The sequence below is a fragment of the Poecilia latipinna genome, unplaced genomic scaffold (assembly GCF_001443285.1).
Source record: "Poecilia latipinna isolate Pla-1442-1.1 unplaced genomic scaffold, P_latipinna-1.0 Scaffold8, whole genome shotgun sequence".
NCBI lineage: Eukaryota > Metazoa > Chordata > Actinopteri > Cyprinodontiformes > Poeciliidae > Poecilia > Poecilia latipinna.
In genome coordinates this window covers 1,217,707-1,242,621 of record NW_015112624.1, presented here as the reverse complement: position 1 = coordinate 1,242,621, position 24,915 = coordinate 1,217,707, and the positions used below count along the sequence as shown (strand labels likewise).

General features: G+C 41.1%; 1 protein-coding gene across 1 annotated transcript in view; it reads left to right on the top strand.

The window, feature by feature from the left end:
* Positions 1 to 24,915, top strand: part of ncor2 (nuclear receptor corepressor 2) — a 127,448-nt gene that overhangs the window by 79,606 nt on the left and 22,927 nt on the right. The window contains exons 12-21 of the mRNA XM_015027474.1: positions 1,061 to 1,239; positions 1,797 to 1,851; positions 1,939 to 2,034; positions 5,354 to 5,565; positions 8,481 to 8,641; positions 9,774 to 9,836; positions 17,112 to 17,254; positions 17,350 to 17,488; positions 20,004 to 20,415; positions 24,444 to 24,561. Coding sequence (XP_014882960.1) covers positions 1,061 to 1,239; positions 1,797 to 1,851; positions 1,939 to 2,034; positions 5,354 to 5,565; positions 8,481 to 8,641; positions 9,774 to 9,836; positions 17,112 to 17,254; positions 17,350 to 17,488; positions 20,004 to 20,415; positions 24,444 to 24,561 — 1,578 coding nt within the window. The remainder of the gene's footprint in view (positions 1 to 1,060; positions 1,240 to 1,796; positions 1,852 to 1,938; positions 2,035 to 5,353; positions 5,566 to 8,480; positions 8,642 to 9,773; positions 9,837 to 17,111; positions 17,255 to 17,349; positions 17,489 to 20,003; positions 20,416 to 24,443; positions 24,562 to 24,915) is intronic.

Below are 24,915 nucleotides of genomic sequence, written 5' to 3'. Positions count from 1 at the left end.
CCTGCTCTCAGTTTTGTGAGGATAAAAGCTAGGCTTTTATTTACAATGTACTAATAACGGCTTGTTTAAGATTCAATAATCAATCAGTCATTAGAAAAGAAAAACTTTGTTGGCGTTGCAGCAATTAAATCTTCCTCATATTCTTATTACTGACCAGCTTTTTTTCTTTGTTCCCACTTGGGTTTTTGATGGCTTTATCTTTGTTTTTGAGTTTGGAAGGCCTCAATGCCATCATCCTAATCATTGGTTCCTTCCAAGACCTCTAAAGGATTGCAATTAATCAAAGGGATTTAACAGTTTATCTACGGCTGCCTGTTCTTGTGTCCAAAATATGATTGGAGAAAATCTGACTGGGGAAACTGTGGAGTTTTCAAAAGGAAACAGTTTTTGCAACCACAACACAAAATTAATGTCAATAAAATCAAACATTTCTTGAGGTTAGCATCTTCACTCTCATTTGCCATCTAAGATTCAGCCTTATGTTAAAGATTTTTTATTGCTTAAGTTTATCAAACTGCTTACACTGTAGTGTTGCATCATTTCATTGTTCTTTTCAAGCCCTGATATCGATCGCAGTGCATTTCACAACCTGCTTAGTCAGCAGTAGAGCTGACTGGTCATAATGGGAACTCAGTGGTTATGTTCGTTTTTTTTTACTCCACAATACATAACAGTGTTTAACTGAAAATATATATAAAAAAAAACATCTTTATTAACTTCTGGTTTTCTCCTTGACACTAGAAACCACAACTGTGCAAATAAATATGTGAACATTCTTCCTTTCTGTATTTATTAAACTCAGGTTTGAAGAAAAAAAAAAACATCTAAGAAAGCTTATTTTAAAGAAAAGAAATCATCTCTACTCCTACACGGTTGTGCTGATGACTAAATTATAAACAGAAAATAAATCATTGACTTTTCTCCTATTAATTCATTGGTTTTAAAAGGGGCCATGTCATTACAAAAACAGAAGTGGTTTCTCTTTCAGCAGCAGTCTGTTTAGCAAAGAAAATCCAGGATTTTCTTTACTTTCTCTTTCCCATCTATGTGGCACGTGCAGAACACGGAAAAGCAAATGCGGCAGCTGGCCGTCATCCCCCCTATGCTGTTCGATGCCGAGCAGCAGCGCATCAAGTTCATCAACATGAACGGGCTGATGGACGACCCCATGAAGGTTTACAAGGACCGGCAGGTCATGAACATGTGGAGCGAGCAGGAGAGGGACACTTTCCGAGAGAAGTGAGAAAAATCTTTTTTTTATTTTTTCTTCCCCTCCCAGTTATTGTAATTATTACTGGTAAAATCTTTTCTCTCTGGTCAAATGTCACATGAGTCAACTTAAGCTCCTTACACAAAGTTCTTGGCAGCGGCGTCTTACGCCTCGAGTTTTAACGTGCCATTATTCCCTTTAAAATTTGCGTAACCAATAATGGGTCAGTGAGGGCTTTTTTTTGTTTTGTTTTGTTTGTGCTAAGGAAGTGAATCTTCCCCTTTCGTGAGAACTGGAAGGAGGCTTGGAGCTACCAAATCAAATCAAGACCGCACAGTAAAACTGGTGACTTTTAAGTTACCCACATACAAAGAGCTCTAGTTTCCTCTTTGAGTCACACTCGCCAAAAACAAACACTTGCTGCCTTCACCAGCAACTGTCATCTGGGATGTTTCATTCCGCATCTAAGATGATTTAAATTAACTTTTATGTTTCTCTTTTTTTATGTTGTGATTTTTTGTTGTTGTTGTCTTACTCTGGAAGCTCAGACGATTTAAAACTGATCAGCTTTGTTCTCCTCTTAAAGGTTCATCCAGCATCCCAAAAACTTTGGCCTGATTGCTTCTTTTCTAGAGAGAAAGGTATGAAATGCTTTTTTTTTTCTTTTTGCTATTTTTGGAGTGATTTTGTGTTCAGAGGAAGTGAAAACCTTTAAATTTGCATTCCAGACGGTGGCAGAGTGTGTGCTCTTTTACTACCTGACCAAAAAGAATGAAAACTACAAGAACATAGTGCGGAGGAACCGACGCCGAGGGAGATCTCTGGTACTATCACCTCTTAAAATCACATTTTCATCCGACTGGGAAACATTATGTTAATATTGTGTGCATGTACAGGTTTCCCGAAGCTGAAAATGAATGCATATACTGCTGTCGCTAGTCATTAGCTGGTGGATATGAAGCTTATTTACTATGTAACTTACTACTCTGAAAGTCATGATATTCCCTGTTCTTAAACACACTTGGCAAAAATTAGCAACATATCTTTTGATGATTTTTTTTTTATTAACAGAAAGCTGTTCTGCACTTATATGCAGAGGAACAGAACGGAAAATGTTGCAAATCATTTACAACCTTCGTAAACATTTGTGAAAACACCTTTTTTGTGTGTGTTGTAAAATATTGAACTACAGGATTTTGAAATATGAACTATATTCTTGGAGCTTTTTCACATATTGTCATGCCACAATCACAGAATTCAGTGGGCTTTATTGGACTCTCTGTGTGACAGAATGGTGCGATGTAGGGCAAAACTCTAAACTGGAAGGAAAATTCAGACCAAATTCCTCTTGAACCACCAAAAATAATCTCCATTTACTAAACACCAAACATAATGAGGGAAAGAATACGTCACAGATGTATTTACGAATGTCTTCAAGAACGATAACGGCCTCTTTCACCAACCAACGAGGGAAAGCCCAGATGATGATGTCATGGCTTTAGAAACTGACACATCTGAGTTCCTTGGAGTCACAACTGTGGATGTACTTTAAAGCCTCACCTCAAAATGCTGCCTTCATGTTTGACACAATGGGGAAAGTCAAAAGAAATCATCCGAGATATTAGGAAGCGGATTGGACCAGTCTGGTTCATGCTTAGGAGGATTTTCCAGATGCTTGAAGGTGCCGCGTTCATCTGTTCAAACAATTATACGTTGTAGTGAAGACATGATGAGACTAACCAACCATCATATCGGGAAGAAGACGAGTTCTGTGTCACAGAGATTAATGTATTTTGGTCCAAATTGTGGGAATTGACCCCAGAATAACGTCATGTGGCCTGATGAAACTAAAATGCAACTGTTTGGGCATAAGGACCATTGTTATATTTGTAAAAAAACAAAAAACAAAAAAAAAAAACACTTCTCAGCGGTGAAGTATCAGAGTGCCAGCAGCATTTGTGTTGGAATAGTTTGCTGCAGGAGGAACTGGTACGCTTCATAAAAAGAACATTATGGTGGAAATATTGAAGTAACATCTACACACTTCAGCCTGGATGTTAAAGTTGAGACGCAAACAGGAAATTGACCTCAGCACACAGCCATGGTGGTTACAAAGTGGCTGAAGGCCAACAAAGTCGATGTTTTCTTTTGACCATCACAAAACTCTTATCAGTCCTCTGGAGAATTTGTGGGCAGATCTGAAAAAGCATACCAGTGAGAATATTTCCGTAAACTTTTTATTTTGAAGACATCAATAAATACATTTTTGATTCATTTCTTCTGTACTTACTGTGATGTCAGCTTTGCTTATTCTGACGGACCTAAAACAAGGTAAGCTTGGTCTGACAAGACTTCAAGAGTTCGAGATATTCAAAAAGTCCGCAAGTCTGTCAAAGCTCATTTAGTTCTGCTAATTACATTTCTACACTCTTTTTATTTATTTTTTTTGTTCCTTAAGCCGTCCACATTTTGTGCCTGTTCATCTGACGCCATTCATCAGACGCGGTGGGAACGGCTACACTTTAATTTGCTCACGACCTTTTCATCCTGTGCGTATTGTGACGTCTCCTGGCCTTCCTGATGAAGTCTGTGCTTTGACGTTCGCTCCACATGTTTTGTCACATCTAATGAGCTCACTGTGACGGAAAAGGTGTGCTCAGAGGAGGAAGTGAAAGTGCATTGCTGTACATTGCATGAGCCGGATAGAAACTGAGTCAAAGTGCTTCGTCCCTCTCTATGGGCGGTCACTAGATCAGCCCTGGGGAGATTATTTCACGGGGTTTCTGGGCCTCAGTGATGACATACAGGAAGAGAGAGACTTTTGTTCCACTTAACGTTCACTTACCATAAAACATCTATGAGTCAGTCTATGCATTGGTGCCGGTAGACGGTGGCAGCTTGTCTTTCCCTGGATGAAGCAGCTAATGCAAAGACAGCTATTAGCAGAGACCAATTGTGAGTTTATTAAGATAATGCAGCATAGAAGGTTCTCTGGTCTGAGTGTGTGGCTGTAGTAGTCTGAACTCTAACCCCGAAACCCCAGACAGGCAGGAAGCTGGTGAGGAAGTGGTTCTGGGTGCAGTTATACAGCAGAAATGCTCTGCTATAATTTCGGAACTCTCATATCCTGTTTTGTTTTACATCTTTTGACAATTTATAGATTTTGCTTGAAGGTTAGCGGGCATTCTGTAGCTGATTTGAAGCGAAACGAAGATTCTGCACATACGCTCGAGACAGAAAAGGCTGTTTTTCTCGTTCCTATGTTGTTCAGAAACTTACTTTGGGGAAGTCATTTCGTCTAAGTGCCAAGTCGACCGGAGTTTGTGACGTGTGGAGGTAAAGTATTAAACATTGCATCTTTGCTGAAGAATCGAACTTTTGAAAACTATTTGTGGGTAAGATCTCCAGAGAATGGAGATGTTGTTGCACCTTAACTTATGATGTGACTTGAAGTTTGCTCATAAATAGATTGTGAAAAATGTGGTCGGGGTGGAAAAAATGCCGCTTTAGATATTAAATATTTAAATCAAGCAGAGATCTTGCAACGATTAATCATGAGTATAAGTTTAGCTAATAGGAATATAATTCAAGGTGATGAATCTCTCTGTAGCCTTAAGAAAACCCCTTTACTAGTGAGGCTAATAAAAAAAAAGGCTTCAGTTTATTAGAAAGCACAAGTATGAGGCTAAGCAGCAATCTAGAAAAGGTCAGGCAGCCTGATTAGTCCAGATTAATTCTGTTTCAGAGTGATGGGCTCATCAGGGCCAAAGCAGCGGTGGAAATGGAGGCAATCATTATTTAAATACTTAAGGGTATAATTATTTCGACAAGGTGCTGTGACCTGAGGGTCTAAAGTGTTTATCCATCAAAACAAATGTTTTTCTCTTCGCTTATGAAACATGTTTCCTCTAAATAATTCGCGCTGTCGAGCTGAAGGTGGTTCAAGATGTTTAACGAGACGCGTTATTTATTTATTTTTTCCTTCAGGCGACCGGCGTGTTGGATATTTATAACCCGAAGCTTTTTACAGAATTCACTCTAACATGAATACGAACAGTTAAAATCCACTACCTGCTCTACCGTGAAATGTTTTGGAGATGTGAAATTTACTGGAGCACTCCGATGTTTGTTGTTTAATTGCAGCACGGCCAGCAGCAGCAGCAGCAGCAACAGCAGCAGCAGCAGCAACAACAGCAGCAGCAGCAACAACAACAACAACAGCAGCAGCAGCAGCAGCAACAACAGCAACAAGTGAACCGGAACAGCCAGGACGACAAGGAGAAGGAGGAAAAAGAGAAGGAGGGGGAGAGAGACGAAGAGAAAAATGAAGCTGAAGACAAGGAGGATGGAATGAAGTGAGCCGCTTTTGAGTTCTTCTGAATCGTGCCTGAAATGAAAGGTGTTCGGCACCGAAAAACCGTGTTAAAGCTATGAAATTTGTTCATTTCCTGACATGCACTTAATCAAAAACTAAAGTTCGAGTCAGAACTGTATAATGAATCAAAAATATACCACTAACTGATTGGATAGCAGTAAGTATTAAGTAGTTGCTCTCTGAGGTTATATGTGTTTTGTTTTTGTTTTTTCACTGTCGTCACCAGAAAATGTTTCCTGGTGACATTTAAGTGATTTTCTATAGTCACTGTTGGTTTGCATATGCTGCTGTTACCCATAGATCATCTGTAGCCTGATGCATAGTTTTTAATAGTTCACATTGTTGAAGTGGGCAGGATGAACTGCAGTACTGTGCAGTATTTACATACACGACTGTAGTGCTGAAACGATTAATCGATTGTTGAAATAATTGTCAACTAATTCAGTAATTGACTAATTGTTAACTGGAGTACACAAAAAGGCCATTTAATGAAAAAGCAACATATTCAGAAGAGTAATTTTGCCAAAACTGCAAAAATATGTGCATTTAAGATGAAAAAGAAAACTTAATCTGTGAATATGTTCTAAGTTCTTCTCAAATTTCATAGTTTTAGCTTCACACGCTTGAAGTTCGCCAAAGGAAAGCTATATTATTGCATTTCAGTCAGCAAAATGCTTATTTTCTTTAGAAATAAATTTAATTATTTACATCTTTCAAAATGTATTTCTAATATTGTATAAAAATAGCTTGAAGTTAAATAAAAAAAAATCTGTAGAATATTTTTTTAAATCCGATTAATTGTCAGAATAATTTATTGCTAAATAGTTAGTCACTGCTCTACACAACTCACCGTCTGAGGCTTCTGTGTGAAAGCAGAAGGACAATAACCCTGTGCACTGGTTAGGCACAACATTATGACCACTGACGGGTGAAATAAATAACACTGCATATCTTTGTATCCTGATAGTTGTTACAATGTTATTTTTTGAGTCAGGTTTTATTCAGCTTAACCCATAAATACCCAAATAATGTAATCGCATCACATGCCACATATTTTTCAGATATGATGGAGCAATGAAAGGATATATTTTGGAAAGCTAGAGTGGATTTTAAAACCTATTTCTTTCAAAATCTACAGCCAGGTTTTTCTCCTCCGGCAGATGTTTTCTTTCTGCTTCCTTTCCCGATTCTTATCGTGATGCCAGATCTTCTTTCTCCCACAAGTTCGAAGCTTATGTCTCTTTTTTTTTTTTTTTTAATCCTGGATTGTGTTTTATTTTTTGTGAAAAATAATCTCCATAATTAAACCAGGTGTCACTTTGACACACTGTGTGTTGCATGTTTCGTGTATGCGTGTGTGCCGTGCGTGTGTGGCACTGGGGGGGGGGACAGGGGGATGCAGTGATCAACGAGAGAATGTTTTCTGGCTGGGTTCCTGCAGAGGATGAAAAACAACAGATGGAATATCACGGCTTTCTGTTGCCTGAGAACTAAAATCTCTGTGTCTGCGGTTAGGTTGTTTATTATGCTGTCAGCTGAGGTTGTATCCTGCAGTTTGTTTCAAGCAATGCCAGCCCATATTTATAAGCATCTGGGCTGAAAAGAAGATGATGATGGTGATGTTGATGAACCAGTGGCCATTGCTTCCCTGCTCTGAGGATAGGCCTGGGGACTCTGGCTCTTTGCACACCCTGCTGCCTGCCTGTCACCCGTGGCACAGCTGGCTCGCCTATATTTAGAGCGCTACTAGCTCTCTTTGGCAAGATTAATGGAGTAGGAGGAAGATGAATGGAGGAGCAGGAGGTTGAAGCTTTGTTGCCATCTCCTCCATGCCATTGTGGCGACACGCGATAAATTATCCTGAGAGTAAAAAAGAATGAAAGAGCAGTGTAGGCATATCGTACACAATCACAGTTTACTCCCCAATGTCTCTTGCTGAGCAAGATTTCACAGTCTTTTCAAATTGCCCAGAAATATGTGTATTTTAACTTCAATTTGATAACTTAAAATAAAAAAGAAAAGAATTGGGTTCTCTAGTTTGAATTTATTGCTTTAATTTATTTTGTGCTCAAAAGACTTGAATCTTTCAAACAAACTTGGATTAAATGCCTAGAATTATTTTTATTGCGTTGATATTTGAGCAAACTTCTTGGCAGAACTGATAGTTTTTTGTTTCTTTTTAATTATTTGCATTTCTGACAGAGGAAATGCGTTTTCGGGATTGTCCATAACTAAGGTTAAAGTCTGAACCATAGGTGGTTAGTCTGGCCTTTTTTATCCCCTCAAACAACAGTTTTGATGTTCCTGGCACCGTTGTACTGTAGAAGCCTCAAATTTTGTCCATTTTAAAACAATTTTGCACTAATTGGAGCTTTCTGGTCGTATACAGATTTTTTTTAAAGTCTGACCTTCTGATTCTGACTGATGCCACCGATTTGTCTGTCCTTCTATGTTGGACATTATGGTTTGGGACAAATGGCTGGAAATATGGCAGAAATGGGTGTTCTGACAGGACAAGGATCCCAACCACATCCTATTATGAAACTGGCTTTAATAGTAGAAAAAGAAGAAAATGAAATCGATATTGTATGGCCTGCCAGACAATACTGGTTTAAATTAACTATACCTATTCTGATACGGAGGAGTGGTCCCATATCCAGCCAGAAACATAATTATGGATCCAAAAAGCTTCTGATTTCTGCTTAATATTCAACCATATACATCTTTGTGTATGTACATTTTATTTCGACCTGTATGGATTTTCTTCATTTTGGGAAAATTGCTATATTGAAAATGAAACTATTTAAATGTCCAGAATTAAAAGAAATTCCTTCTTCTTTCTGACTTTTATTCATTTGCAGCATTTCTGACTCTGTCGCCGTCTCTAAAATGCAGGGATGACACTTCTGGAGAAGATGCCGAGGACAAGGAGCCCACTGTGGCTTTCAAGGGAAGACGAACAGCGAACAGTCAGGGCCGCCGCAAAGGTCGCGATACCCGCTCCATGAACAGCGAAGGAGAGGAGACCACCACTCCGCCGCTCAGCAACGAGCTAGGTTAGCACAAATGAGCCTACTCTCATTTTCTTTTCTTTTTTTTTATCTTCACTACAACTCATGAATGTTGCAATTTGAAAAGTTGCTTCAGTAAAACACAAAATCCTGAAAGTGTAGGACAAACCAATGATAATGTTTCCTCAGAGAGCAATTTGTGAAGTCTATAACTAGAGGCTACCCATTAAGAATAAATGGCAAAAAATAAAAGTTTGTGTTTTTTAATTATTAAATAAAATTTCGTAGAAGTTCCAACACCAGTGGTACGAGACAGACAGGGTGACCTTTGATCTACTTGTAGCCTCATGTTCTGAACCACCAGAGTGTACTGTTGTTCCTCCGTTCTCATTGTTTTCTTTTGCAAACTCTTTAGCAAAAGGGACACGCATAATTGGCATAAATCAAATGAAATCTGTCTGAAGTTTTCCTGCCTCAAAAACAGAAGTATTACTTAAGAACAAATAGTCGTGCTCAGCAGTGTTTTCCTGCTTAGATCCCCCCCCCGCCCCCATCTCAGATAGTAATTCAGTCATGTAACGCTTTAGCTCCGGGCTAGTACAGGATTTGTGATGTTTCAGCAGTTGTGTGTGCATGCCGCAGTCGTTCCCGCGGCACAGGTTCAGTCACAGGGATTCCCCAGGTGACGAAGGGTGGAGGAGGAGGACGGGAGTGGGGGGCGGCTGGCAGGAAGCTGCCCCACCCTTGCCACTGTTTGGTCTTCTGCTGGTTAGCGTTGCCAACCGGCCCACTGTGCCCTTCATTGAGTCCATACAGAGGACGTATAAGTGCAGGCTGCAGCCCTCCTGGCAGCCTGGCTCGCAGCCTATGCAGGGAAAGCAGCCAGTTGTTATGTCTATAATCATTAACTGACTTCTCTCCTTGGATTTCCTGCTTCCTCCATCTAAAACAAATAGTCCTTAGCAACCAAAGCTGCAGCGCTTCAGTGCAAACTGCCCTCCCCCCTCTCTCCCCCACCCTTTTATTGTTTTTTTTCCCCCTTCTTCAATTCATTTCTCTTCTTCCTTTCCTAATGTCAGTCACTCCCTAACTGACTTTATGACAACTGCCCGCTCCCCGCCTCCTCCCGCCTTCTCTAACTCGCTGCTTCTCTATTTTTTTTTTTTTTTTTTTACAGCCCATCTGGAAATGAATGAGAGCTCTCGCTGGACTGAAGAAGAGATGGAAACAGCCAAAAAAGGTAATGCAGATCAAACTTTTTGTCTTCTCGCTCCGGCAGCTTTGATGTGCGTTGCAACGCGGTCGTCGGATCAATGAGCGTTAGCCGCCCGAGCGCCGTTTGAAAGCATTGCCGACCGACGCGGGTGTGACTTCCTGTTGGAGAGGCGGCAGCTGCCACGTGCTGCGAGGTTGTGTCTGTGCGTGTGCTTCTCAGTCTGCCTGAAAAGGCGTTTGTTGCTCTTTGGAGCCGTTTCCCTTTCTCTGTGGGTCAAGGCGGTTCGGCTTTTATCAGGGAGGCTGTAAAGTCTGTCCCTTATCAGCAAGCCCCTGCGAATGCAGCAGTCATTAACTCGGGCTGTTTATTGTCCCTGACTGAAGATTACCCAAAAGCCTATGGCTGATTTGCAGAGGTCACTGCCATCCTGCCCCGCTTTTCCTCAGCACTAGCTCTGTGTGTGTGTGTGCGTGCGTGCGTGCGTGTGAGTGTTTCCGAGAGTATTTGATTTGTATATTGGTTGAACCTCAGTTACTGATTGATTGAGCTTCTCGGATTCAGCAAGCTCTTCTGCATACAGCTTTTCTATGTGGGATTCTTTGATCTTTGCTGATGATTTCCCTCAAATATGTTTAGTTATCATATTGAATTTAACAATTTTATTTAATTTTGACTTTTTGCATTCGTAAGTTTTCACCATTCTGTCTTAATCTAGAGATGCACCAGCTAGAATATTTCATCTCAGATATCTGGTTTTTGTTACATAAACTATAGCTGAGTCCACTTTTCTTCAAGAATTCTGTGAAGATATGAACAATATCAAGTGACCAATAATTATTTATTTATGTTATTGATTTTTTTTAAAGGACAAAATTATTACTAAGTTGACATTTTTTCGCTGTCTTAAACATCCAAAACACAATACTTTGTAACATGGTACAAAGTAGAATAATAATTTCTCTGTACTCCATTAACATTTGCTACACGTTTAAACCATGAGGGACAGTGGATTCTGAGGATCAACATGAGGAGCCACTGCTGCAGATGATACAGTTTTAATTGCTTCTTACATCTATCAGGGTTTTTTCTTAAAATATGTTATTGATGCAGAAGCTGGCCAAAGTAGTTTTGTTTACAGAGGAAAATCAAAATCCGAATGCACTGAAGAATTGGGTATAGCTCTACCTGTTAGCGCTTAGCGAGGAAAGGCCTTTTTTTTTTTTTTTTTAGCCAATATAAAGTGTGCGATGGATCGGTCATCTCTTGTTTTTTATGTCAGACTTTTAAAGTTCTAAATTTTGACATCTGTCAGGATTTCCTGAGTAGGCAGCTATTTTGGTGCCGTTCATATGTATTTGGTTAGACTCAGAGTGTCCGCACATCCTTAAAAAGTCTTAAATTCATGCATTTAAAGTTAATTCCTTAAAATGTCATAAATTTGTTTTATAAATTGTAAATTGTCCTTATGTATGATGATCTTAAATTGTACCAGGCTGTCCTGTCTGGTAAAAGTTTGAGTCTCATGCAGACATCTTCATTGCATTCTGTGGTTTGAGGTGGTTGAGGCTACCGGTAATTAGCCGCTAATGTACCCTCGTTAGCTGGCTAGCTTTCCTGTGTCTGCCATGGGTAAGTGCAAATTTATCACCAGTTGGCTGGACAACATTAACTTTTCACCACTGGCTTACTTCTGTTGCCAACCAATACAATGCAAAAAAACAACAACAAAAAAGTTTTAAGTTTGGTGCTACAGAGGCTTTTGCAATGCTTGGTTGAAATACAGCAGGATCCTCCAATCATTTTTTATATTTATAGTTTACAAGTCATGCATTTCATTCAAGGTGGCGTTAAAAAGTCTGAAATTTGACTTGCAGATACCCTGAGGTTGTCTGGTGTGACCCCTTTCTGCTTCTTATTACTAGTCCTTGTCCTCCATTTTGAATCAACCAAAACTGACTTTAAATCTGCTCAGCTTTAGGTAGTGTCTCCTAGTAAGTGTGTGTGTGTTTTTTTTCTTTCTGTGAGTTACGAGGTTATTTAGTGATAACTGCCGCTGGCCTTGCTTGAACACGGTCCTGTGTAGTAATCCTGGTTAATGTCTTCAGTTCCATTCTCCTGCCGTGGGATTAGTGGGGCACTCCATCCCAGAGGATTAGCCTGGCAGCTCAGTCGAAGCAGAGCTTCTATGAAGGGCTTATGTAACCACAAACACAGGACTCCAGCTACAGTTCAGTAGAGCCGGAGAGGAGGAGCTGCTCTTAATGTTTTTCATCAGCTCTACCAACCATCCTCTAACCCGCCCATAGGGATTGCGTCGCTCCGAGACGCTGAACGTCGCTGCCTTCCTCGGCCCGTTTCTGCACAGTGTTGAATTAAGCTCTTCCAAGTCATGTGCTTGATATGTATATGTTTTAAAGAGGCTTAGGTGTCCTGATGCTATTGTATTTATCCCCTTGAGCTAACCAGATCTGAATAATGACATTACTGTTCTTGGCAGAACATCAGCGCTCCGGCGTGTTGTTGCCAGCCAGTTTAGCCTTAAGCAACGACTCTGCCACACTACTTGGATGGTTTGCACTGATCAGATTTTTCCTGGCTGCTACCGGTTTCAGATTTTCATTGAGGACTGTTTATTCAGATTTTGGCTTTTGTTTTCTATAGAAAAAGTGCAAATAAGAGTCAAAAATGTGCAGGTTGTTCTATGATAGAACTATTAAAACTAGAAGTGTCCCAATCCGATATTGATATCAAAATCAATTATCAGCCAAAAACGAGTTTCTGAATATATTGTCCTGCATCTAAAATCTTGGACACAAGCAGGCAGACCAGCTGGTTAATAATCAATGAATCAGTTGTTCTCATTCCTGTTGTTGTTGAATATTGTGCTCTGTTACACTGATATCACTTGATCAAGCCTTTTCTAACATTTCCCACTACAATATAAATTACAAAAGTATGTATGATTCGTGTCGATATCTAATTGTGTAATTATCGATATTGGCCAATATTCAAAGCTGCAACATCTTTATCAGAAGTGAAAGAGTTGCATCAGGACACCTCTAAATAAAATATGTCTCCCTGACCTTCACTAGTTTTTGTTAAACTCAAGAAAGCACGTCGAAATGCATGCAGTTGATTGTTTTTATGTAATGCAGATGGTGGGAGTTCTGAGTTTTTCAGTAATTTACCTGCCCGTTCAAGGGGAAAAACTGGCCTATTCCGACCTCTGGTCACTATAAACCCTTGGCGACCGTTGTCTGCATTCTCTCAGCCTCGTGTGCAGCCGTCTTGGTCGGGGGTTTATGTAGGTGCACTAATCTGGTGCAGGAGGAACCCATTTAAAGGAGCAGCAGGCAGGGAAGGCCACGCTATCTCTCCTCTCTTTATTGCGCCGCCGCCGCCGCTCTCGTCTCTCGCTCCTGTCTCTGGGTCAGAAGATGGCAGCGGCCCAGATTGGCAAGAGCTGTGGAAGATTTGGCAAACACCTCTTTTCTCTCCCTCCTCCGCCCCCCGGTCTCCCTTCCTCCCTCTCCCCCTCACTCTGTGTTGTTATAAACTGAAGAGGTCACATTCAAGATGAAAAGCAGGTCAGTCAGGAAAAATGTGAAAGCCTTTATGCTTTCTCATGGTATCAACATCAACTCCTCTCTCTCTCTTCCTCTCTCTCTCCTGCCTGTGTGCCCCTCTTACTCTCCACTTCTGTATCCTTTCCTTTCCCTTTCTCCATTGTCTCTCTGGCTCCGTGGCTGGGCTCCCTCTCTATCTCTTTCCTCTCCCTCGCTGCTCTCTGTTTACTCTTGGACTGCCTGAATGTGTGTTTGTGTCTGTGTGCAAGTGTATTAACAAGAGAGACGGAGGGAGGGTGGGGGCGGCGGTGGCGGCGGTGGGGGAGTTCTAGCGAGTTTGTACTCACTCATGCGTTTGTCTGTTCCAGTGTGTGCGTGCGTGCCGGCGCGCCTGCTGGCAGAGCAAGGCAGGGGGCGGGACAGACCGACGGAAAGAGGGAGGGAGGGAGAGAAAAAAAAAGATAGGAGAGATCAGATGAGGGAGAGAAAGGCTGAGCATAGAGCGCCGCCCCACAGTCCCACTTTCCTGTGGAAGTCTTCTCAGACGACCGCCATTGGGGGAAGAGACGCAGCACAGCACAGCAGCACTCACCGGAGCGCTGGGACGACATTAGCGGGAGGAAAAAGGAGAGTGTGAGAGAGCGAGAGAGAGAGGAGCATGTGCCATTTCGGAGCATGTCAACTTGACACCGGCTCAAGTTTCCAGCCAGCTGGCAGGAAGAGCACAGCGACCGAGCTGTTTTCATCTCCTCTGCTCTGGATCGGAAGGCCCAGCCCCAGAAGAGCCTCCCAGCCGGGGCTCTAGAGAGACCAGAGCGTCCGACAGAACTGCTCCGCCGCTGGGCCGCAAAATCCACGACTGAGGCAAGGGACAGGGCATGTGACAGACAGGAACAACAACTTTCTGGCCGCACCAGGTGTTGATTGGACTTTCTCAGGGAGGAGCTACTGGAAGTCGAGTGTTGTGATTGGGTGTGGAGACACCACCTGTTTCAGCATGGCTGCCGCTTATTGGATGTTTGTGCCATGTGTGCTCCTGCGGCAGCTAAGTTTCTGAGTCGACCAGAGCTGATTTGTATTGTGTGCTGGCTTATGATTAAATCAACACTGTGCAGCTAGGGTGTCGGGACAAAGTGACCTTTTGCTTTCTGTAAATGAACTTTGCTTTCTGTTTTAGTTTTAATACATGCTGCTCCAAAGAATTTGTCTCACTTGTTTATATATGCATATTTGATGGCTAATGGTGCCTTTGAGCATGTTGGATAACGAGGCACTTTTAGGGCAAAGGAATCCCCCCTGCTATCTGCTTGTGGGACGGCTGTAAAAGGTTAATGTGTGTTTGTCACATGTCTTGGTCCTCATGGAGAGAGTTAGAGCAACTGGTTTGATTTCTCTTCTTTGCTAGAAAGGCTTTTCTGCTTCAAACTGGAGCATTGCACGTGTTGATTTTTTTTTTTTTTAAATTAACCTTAATAGGAAAATTGACAGCAAATACTTGTTGTTTTTGCTTTTAGTGCTCAGATCTGTGCTCAGATGATATCTAATGCCCCTACAGACAGAATAGAAAAAAAATCAGTTTTGTGTGGAGATGCACCGATAAGACTCCAGCAGCTGTTTGCCGATCTCTGGCTTTTGTGATACCTGCGTTGCTTGATACTCTACTTAAAAAGTATATCATAATATGATACATGAACATAATTCAAAATGTGTTCTAGACTCCCTGACATAAGTATTTTTTTTTTATTTATGTGATTATTTGCATTGGGAGCAGTGGCTCTTAAACATGGGTTCTCTTAATTAAAACACAAAATAATTAGAGTTGATCATTAAAACTGATCTTGAGAGGTCCTGTCCTCCAACTTTTAGAATGGCCTCTGCAGATCTTGGCGAGATTCTGAAAAACTATTGATTTAAGGCGTGTTCGAGCATTGACGCATATAAATGTTGCAAGACGGCACCTCTTCAGAGCTGGAGTTGATAATATAGATCCTTATTTTAACTCTGAGACGTCCAAATGGTAGCCAACTTTTTTGAATCTATATGGGCCCCATGACAAAGTTTCAATGCTTGCAACAGTATTGAAAATAGCTGCCTTGCAATAGAAAGACTTCCTGTTATCTTTTAAATGTATAAAATACAGATTTGGTTTCTACATGGGTGTGTTTCCTCTGACTTCATTTGTAAACTCGGCACTAAAAATATCCTGCTTCGATTCTTCCTCACTCAGTAACGGTGTCGACACTGAAGAGCGTTACTGTCAGTGCAACCCGTAATAGCTTGGTTAGACTTCAGGTTGTTTCAGACTTCAGTTCACCCCTTTGCTAATTTGTACCTACATAATACCATTTCATAATAGTAGTAAACTCATTCGTACTCAAATTATTAAGTTATCACTTGATACGATTATTTCACTTTTGTAGGAAAGTATTTTCAACTGGACCATGTTTGACCCAGTTTTGACTTACTGTGACTCCCAAATAAGTTTACATGACTTCCTGCTGTTGGAAATTATTTATTGGAATGGCATAAGCACCAGCTTTCCGAATCTAGAAAGCTACTTTTAATCCTTGGTTGTCAAAGCGAGATAGCCCGAGTTTAAATGTTATCGAGTTTTCGGCTGGCCGGTGAATTGCTAAACCGATCGGCAACCGATTTCTTAGTGCATCTCTAGTCGTAAATTTGCTTTGGAACAAAAATTTACCAACAAGCTTCTTTGCGGAAATTCCGAGTAAACAGTAGTCCAACTCTTTAGCCAGCTGTTAGTAATAATCTTAGTGCTGATTAGTTTGAGGGAGCTTCAGCGTCTGTGACAGATTGACGGAGTGAAGTGACAGGGCTGTAAACAGCTGTCCTTCCCTCTCCTGCAGCTTCCTCTGGCCTTACCGGCTCCATTAAGCGATGAGATGCAGAGACCTCTGAACCCATGTCCAAGGTTATCCCAAGATGTGCTGGCTGCGTGCCTGTTAATAACACCCCCCCACCGCCGCCGCCGCTGCCTCCTCCCTCACACCGCCCCCAACAACCTTTCAAGAATCCTGTCCTGTTGCCAAGACCTGTCAGGCTGGCACAGGAAGCAAGTGGGTGGTGTAAACTAAGCCTCTTACAACACACACAGTTAATGAGCTGCCTTTGGCTAACTGCAGACTCTAAAAGGGAGGGCCACTGGAGCAAATTCTGCACGGTCTTTCTCACTGGGACTTGCACACTGCGATCGCTTGCTGTAGCCCCTTTTTAGCATGTATGCTCCCTGATTGTTTACGTGTGCGCGTAAGGGAGCTTGTGTGTTTCCTGACAGGTTGATCCATCACAGCTCAGGCCCAGCGGGTGCCTGTTGACTCTTGTGTAAGACACAATCATGTGCTTGACTGGGTAAAGGACTTGGGTTTCTTGGAATTGGGTCACATCAAAGTCAGTTAGAAATATGACACAAAGTGACCCCAGTGGGGAGAGTTGCTGGTGTGACTGATGGTCCACCTACCACATTATGCCCTAATCGTTTAGACTTTGTGGATGCAGACTGATATGCTTAGAAAGTTTAAGCCATCTCGACTTATTACTGATGATGGATTACCCAAAACTGGCCTCCTGTGTGATGCATTTCTTACAGGGATGGTTTTGCCTCCTCACAGAGAGAACCTTCTTTCTTTTCTCTACTGTTGCAGATTTTTAGCTGGTAATGCTAACTACAAAGTCCCTTCTCTAATCTCGTCACTTGTCCACTTGTTGGTTCCAGGCCTTCTCCAGTATGGTAGGAATTGGTCCGCCATCTCCAAGATGGTGGGATCGAAAACCGTGTCGCAGTGCAAAAACTTCTACTTCAATTACAAGAAGAGGCAGAAACTGGATGAGATTCTGCAGCAGCATAAAATGAAATCGGTAAGGAAGCCATACCTGCTTCCCACAGTGCTGATGTTTGTACTTTGACTGTGTCTCTGGGGTTGCATGTGAAGCGTGTTCTTGTTTCAACCCAGGAGAAGGAACGAAAGGCCCGTCGGAGGGGGAAAGCCTCGCAGAATGAAGAGGCGAGCGCTACGTATCCTGCAGAGGAGGAAGAGATCGAGGGTTCAGGAGCCAGCTGCAACGAAGAGGAAGCGCCTGAAGATGGAGAAGGTACATCATTCCTAGGAACATCATGCAATTAGGGGAAAAACAACATTCAAGATCCCTCCCAAAACTTTCTTTTAATTGGGAGTATTAATAAGTATAGTTGAGTTGTCACAATGCTGAGGTTTCATACTCTATAATGTGATTAATTGCAATATGTCAGTATTTTAAGTTTCAACAGTACGGGACAATTCAGTCCTCATTTAAACAAACAGAAATTGAAACTGTCTTCTCTGAGTTTTGCAAAGTGGTAGACGAGATGGCAGTATAATTGTTTATATCCTATGTGCCTTTGAGTCAATCACACTTTTATTTTATCTTAGTCGTGTTCTACTCTGTGCTTCCATTTGCCTTTCAATTTGCTTTTGATGTGAATAAATTTCACCACTGAGTGACAAAAAGGATCACTCCACGCTAACACAAATTGTGTTCAAAACCAACATGGATCTGGTGCATGCAAATCTTTTTTCTTTTTTTTTTATAGTGTAAGCAAGGATTTGATCCATGCATATTTCTTCAGCAGTAGTCCCTGTAAAATCTGGTAATTTTTCTTCAGTGATTAAGTGCTGCAGCAGGTTTGGTTGCTACGGGTTTCTACTTTTTACTGCTCTAATTGTCAGCTTCAGTCTGGCTCAGACATGACCTGTGTTATTATTAGCCACATTAGCCTCCAATGCCTTTACAACTAAATGGAGGAGTAATGGACAGGGGCACACTGGCTTGTTTTGTTGCTACAGTATTTAGTTGCAGACTGAGCTGCAACTAAATACTTTCCTGCTTTTAATGTTAATTTGTACCGCAGTAGAACGGAGAGTGGCGTAATTCAGAACTTTGACACTGGGAAATGCATCTTGACAGAACACAGTCATTGAGTTGTCTGTGACCGTGAAGGAAATATTTAAACAGTTAGCATTAGCTTCTGTCCGCCAGAAGGTTTACTACTTCAGTGCTGCAGGTACAGGAGTTTTGCTGGCCTTCTTATGTTGCTCCCAACATTTGTGTCGTAGTGTTAGCTAGCATGTGGCATCCTTCAGCCTTCTCTTTTTCCCTTTCTGTTGGTCTCATAGGGGAAGTTTAACCGAACGATGCTGTTGTTGTAAGCTAAGGAGAATTGCATATGGTTTGTTTTTGATGTAAATTAGTATTTTTCAAAAATATTTTTTTTTGTGTTGCTATTTTAACAAAACCTAAAATGTTACCATAAATTAAAGACCCTCAGTCCCAACAGATATCTTTGCAGCACAAGAAGGAATAGGCAGAATTTAGCTTACTCATCAGTTTTTGCTCTTACATTTTGCACAGGAGATTTGTTTTGTATTTTTTACAAAGCCAGTGACAGTTGTCAGGAATATTTCAGAATAAATGGTTTCATTGACATGAATGATTTTGGCCTTTGTGGGCACTCTTCCAATAATGTGCCAATACCAGAGCTAATTTTTTTATTTAGTGCTTTTAGCTAACTTTGAAAACATTTAGTGCACTTAGTTTCCCCTAAGTTAATTATTAAGGATAAATTCTAAAGCTCTATTTTAATGGACTGTGTTGCAAAATTTTAGTCGAGTAAAGTTCGAGAGTTTTGTTGAAGTTTTGGTTATCGACTGTTATTGTTTCTTCAAGTAGTTGGATGTTAATCATTTTATTTTGAAAGAGGTGAAGGGTTAGCAGTTTTATTTCCTCTCCTCACAGTTAGTTTCTCCTTTTTCCCCCCAATAACTTTATTCATACATACTGTAACAAAATAACATATGGACTTTGGAAAACAAGATATAAATGTAAACACAATATCTAAGGGCATTATAGCGCATGAAATTCATGTAATCAAACATATAATGTCAAATTAAAATGGTGTTTAAGGGTTGTGATCTTTCATGGGTAACTATAAATTGAGTTAAAGTTGGTGCTTCAGCGTTGGCTTCCTTTAAATTACATTTGGATGTCTCGCTTTAGCATTAGCAAAGCTAATGTTTATGATAAGAGCTTCAGGATTAGCGCAACTAACCTTTTAGTTGGCGATGCCCAACACCTGTACGTCAGTTAGCGTGAACAGTAGTTTTACAAACTATCAGGTGTTGGCTTGCAATCTGCCTTTCTGTGGAAGTAAAACCAGCAAAATTATAGAAACACTTTAAGCTAAACGTGTCCATGACATGAGAGGCGTGTGAATTGTTAACGGTGCAGAATTTACCAGCTAAACTTACTGAGTACCTTTGTATGACTAATTGGTTTCAGCAGCTACAACAGTAGAAAGCAAATCCAGTTGTTTATGGAAACATGCTGGATGTGCTGTATTTCCACAGCAAAGTGGTGAATGCTCAGGAGATTGCATCCATCGCCACAAATGGTTTTATGTTCCCCCTTTATTGTACCCTGAAACCTGATTAGTCAGAAGACTGGCATTGTGAAGAATCTGGTCTAGCAGATGGAGATGGGGGGAGGATGGAAGAGAAAAGGGTTAGAGGGACATAAAATGATTTACAGTATAAATCCTAATCTGTTCATCTTTTTGTACACTGTCTCCCAGGTGGAGCAAACAACAGCTCGGACACAGAGAGCCTGCCCTCACCGCACTCCTCGGAGGACAGCAAGGCCAAAGAGGAAGGGACCAGCAGGCCGAAGGGCAACTCCAACACCGAGGACAGGAAGGACGACCAGGCAGGCGACGAGAAGCCTCCCGTCAAGGAGGAGGCAGAGTCGGCCATCAAGCAGGAGATAAAGACCGAAACAGTGGATCCCAACAAGGAACAGCCGCAGCCCGTACCACCCAGCGATGCCACAGATAAGAAACCTCCAAGAGTCGAGAAGGAGGAAGTCAAAACCTCCAAGAGCTCCAAGAAGGAGCACCTGACCAAAGCAGGTCTGCATGGGGACAGTGACTCTAGTGCCACTTGTAGCGCCGATGAGGTGGAGGAAACGGATAACACAGATAAGAAAAGGTGAGACTCCCTTAGGACTGGATTTAGAAAGCTTGATTATACAACCTTTTTAAATTCCTTCCTCGTTTATTATTTTAGTCAAAGGGCGGCTGATTTTTGAAGCATCTTTCTGGGTGTCCTACTTCTCTGGTCTACCACAGCAAACACTAGAAAACAAAGCAGCGAGGGTTTTGAAGTGGCATTAGTTGCCTAGCTACACTGTACGGCAGGGGAACCATATTTGTCCAGCCACTTGTGTGTGTGTGCCACAGGTTGCTCCTTCCTATCAACCACGGATTTTATTTCCACTTTGAATGAATGAAAAACGATATATATATATATATATATATATATATATATATATATATATATATCAATCATAGCAGCTTCTGTGAAATATATATATATACACCGTGAATATATGATGTGTGTGAGTGAGTCTGTGAATGAGGCCAGAACAAATGGGTGTCAAAGTTCGTGGGAGGAATGATTAGTCCTGTCAGCGCAGTGTTTGTTCAATTTTTTTTTCCATGACAGCAGACTGCGTGTACTGGCAGAGCTGAGGGAAATGTTGCCCTCTCTGCCAAAGCAAACAATAGGAGGGAGGGAATGTGTTTGTGCGTGTGTGTGTGTATTTGTCTTAGTAATCTTGTGCTGTGAGCTTAAAAGTGTGTCATTAAATCAGTTTGTTGTGTTCAGATGTTTGTGGATGTGTCATACACTTTAGATCTTTACCATACGTTGCTTACTGCTGATGTGATAAGATCTACATCATCGCTGCTTTAGAAAGGCTCAGTGGAGCTTTACTGTAAAAAAAAAATGCTTACGATGCAAAAAGCTGCTATGATCAGTTTATTGATGTGCACCAAATCTGAGCTGCCTTCCCGATAATCTCTATATTCATTTGCAAACTCAGAAAAATTACTTGGAAGTCAAAATTTCTCTTCTGTGAAATGGAATAAGCTTGCCTTTTGGTTGAGAAATGGCAGTAATAATACACTGATTTCCCCACAGATGCAAGGATCAGTAGTCTTTTTCAGGCAGACTATGGAGTGCAGTTTTCTTTGAGGTTTCATCTTGATTTTGCTCATCTCAATTTTCGAGATGCTTCGATGTTCATTGGGTCTTTGTCCAATGCCGATTTTCTGAATTCAGGCGTCTGCTGGTTTTCGATTCAGAAATCCTTCACTTGAACATTAAGGCAGCATTCACACCAGCCCTGTTTAGTCCGCTTTAGTCAAACTCCAGTTCATTTGCCTGGAAAAGCAGGACGCAAACTGCAGCGCAGTCCATTCTGGGTAAACGCAACCAAAACAGATATGAGTGTCCAGCGCTAGTGGGAGAAACAACTCGTGGTCTTTTATCAAAGACGAGAGAAATCCTACAACCACTACTCCAATTTTGTTCACATTGAAGAAAGAAGTTGCTCTCGGTGTAGCGCCTCTACAGACGAGAGGGTAACAGGTTTTTCTAAAGATTTGGTTAGTTTGACGAAGTGCAAACCACATCAGCTGAAAGTGTAAAAAATGTTGCAATTTTTATCCCCAATCGAACTGAGTTTATCGGATAATATGGTTTGAAGATACCCTTAGTGTTGTTTTAAGCCATTGTGTTGTCAGAGGTAATATGAATAAACTGCACAATCATCGTCTGTTATCCTGCTACAACTTGTGGCTTTTGGAGGCTTGGGGTTTCAGATTGTAACGGTGATTTTAAGATAAGTTTCTGCTGTTGACTTTGTGGTTTTGTTGAGGAAAATTATGGTAAAATACTCTGATAGGTTGTTGCAGACAGTAGAAAATGATTGGCAGCTCTGCAGATGTACCAGCTGTGAACGATCATTCATCATTTATAGGCAGAGGCCATGTTACACCATGTGTAAATTTAACGGCTAAATCCAAAATGATGAGTCAAAATCGGATTGACGTTTCATATCTTTTTTGACTGTTTTTAATATATATATATTTTATTTTATCAATTGGTGTGAGCAGCAGCACAGCTAGCATCGTTGCATCTGACCGCTTTCTGTAAAATGTCCAAGATTGTAAATATTTTCTGGCTCGGGTCAAACTTTTCCAACATTTCTAAATCCTACGTTTTCATGAAGCATAATGGTTAAGAGCTCATAAAACCCAGCAGCTTTGTTTAACCGATTTACCTTTCTAATGTTTACTGAGTACACCGAGTGTTGGTGCCTGGAGTTTTCTCCTAAATCCTCATTACTGCAACAATCCGACAATTTTCACCACCATTTATGTTGGTTCAAAAATAAATAACAAATAGCGGCCTTGTATTTTCTCCCTCGGCACTAAAATACCTCCCAAAGAAGGCCGTAATTAATATCCTGACGGCTTGAGCAGCAAACTCCCAATCAGTCTTTGCTTTTATGTTTAAGCTTTAAATAATCAGGAAAATCTGACCAACATGTAGCACCAATTCACAACATATGTCGTCTTTACAATAAAAAGTCAGATAAACTGAATCATACCGTTTCAGAATCAAGTAAATGCATTCCAATTGATTTATTCAGATTTAAGAAAACGTTTCTCCTGGATGAGCATCTAGCGACAGCGGACATTCGATTGCAACGAGCATTAGCTCTGTAGCAATCCCTCAAAATGAACTTGCATGTAGCGACAGCGGAAAGGAAAACTCCCGTTTAGCAGGAAGAAGGATCGACTCGAGTTTGAGAAGTCGGAGCAAACACTGCACATAAAAGAAGAAACGAAGCACTGGTCCAGCAGTTCTTTCTATGTTGGAGAAAGATAAAAAGTTAAGAGCATTAGGCTCTCCTTTAGAAACACAGACAGGCAGATGAGTCGGTTTTCAGGACGAGAGAGAGAGCGCATAGTTTCGCAGCGAAACCTCAACCAATGACTGACGCAGGGCTGGTCTTGATGCGCGATTCCAATTTTTATTTTTGCTGAAATCCGATTTTTTTATAAATTTTTTTGCATGGTTGATCATACGAATGAAATGCGACCACAATCAGACTTCTGTGTGAACCTTTACAAGCTCTTAGCAACACGGATGCACTGAAAAAGAATGTAGACGTCACACAGCAGCGCACTGTTTACGGAGGTAATAATGGATGCCCCCGTCTGTGGATCTATTTTATTTTTTTTTAGCAATGGAAGCCCACGGTTTTGTGACGAGATCAAAACAAGACACTAGGAAGCTAAGAAAAAAGAAAGCTGAGTTGACACTGCTCAATCCAGCCATTGTTTACATTCAGATTTACTTCATCTGGCTTCTTCTGGTGCAGAATAATAATTCATGTTGCGTCTTTGACGGAAAAAAGTCAGACTGCAGATGCTTTTAAAACCGTTGGATACGCATCTGATTTGGTTCTATGCATTGAACTTTTTTGTGAAAAGATTGGGATTTGCCCACTGTGAACATACGGGGTTAAACATCAATAACCTTTATTAAATGTTTTTAATTTTGCTCAACTCTAAACAAGCACATTCAAGAACATGTTGTCTGTTCATGTATTAAGTGAACAGTAAGATTTTTATTTATTTTTAATTTTTTTTAAGCATTTTGCTTGCTGAGTGCCAATGAAAGGAAAATGTTCCCATTTCTATCTCTGGCTAACTAATTGGTGTGTTATTTCCTTTTTCTGTCTGTGCGTTCCTCAGTTGCCGACATATTATTGTGCTGGGTCTAATAATCGACTGTTCCTACGCTGTTGTGTTTCTCAGCTTGTATAAAGGACAGTCGTCGGGACGTTTCGCGGACACAAGTGTTCATGCATCCTCCAGGTTATCTAACTTAACAGCCTTCCAAGAAACAAGTTTTGACCTCTGAGTTAAATCCATTTAAAACCTGCCTACTTCAGAGTATCTTTAAACTTTATTGGTTTTTGAGCTTCAGAAGCTCTTAAATTGATCAGACTCTATACTCTTAATTCAGTTGCAGATGTTTAAAACGAGCAGAACCAGGCACTTTAAATGATGGCGCTAGTCATCTGTTTGCAAGCTCAGTAAACAGGAAACGTTGCATCCCCCCGTCGGCCTGTTAATACTTTCTGTCTGTGTGTTTTACAGGATGACGTCTCCACGCCCCAGTTTGCTGAACTTCTCCCACGACGGGGTCATATCGTCTCTGCAGAAGCCCATGGACCTGAAGCAGCTCAAACAGAGGGCTGCAGCTATACCACCTATTGTGAGTTGCTCTGCAGGGTCTTGTGCTTGTATTTTTTCCCATTAATAGGTTAATGATTGTAGAAAATCTCAGCCTTTACGACTTTGGGGCTTAGACGCAAAATTGTGTCCTGTACCTAAAAACAGCTCGGTTTATCTCTGCAGCCGTATCTGCGCTGTCCCCATTTCTCAACTTGCAGAATCAAGCGGTTACAGCAGGTGAAATGGTGAAGTCATATTTGTTTAAGATAAGGCAGCCAGATGGACGATGATGGGATGGATTGCTTTGTGGGGCAGAAACGAGATGCCAGGGATTAGTGAAACTTTAGCTCGCCAAGAAATAAGAGATGAGTTTTTGCTATCACGTTGATCAGAT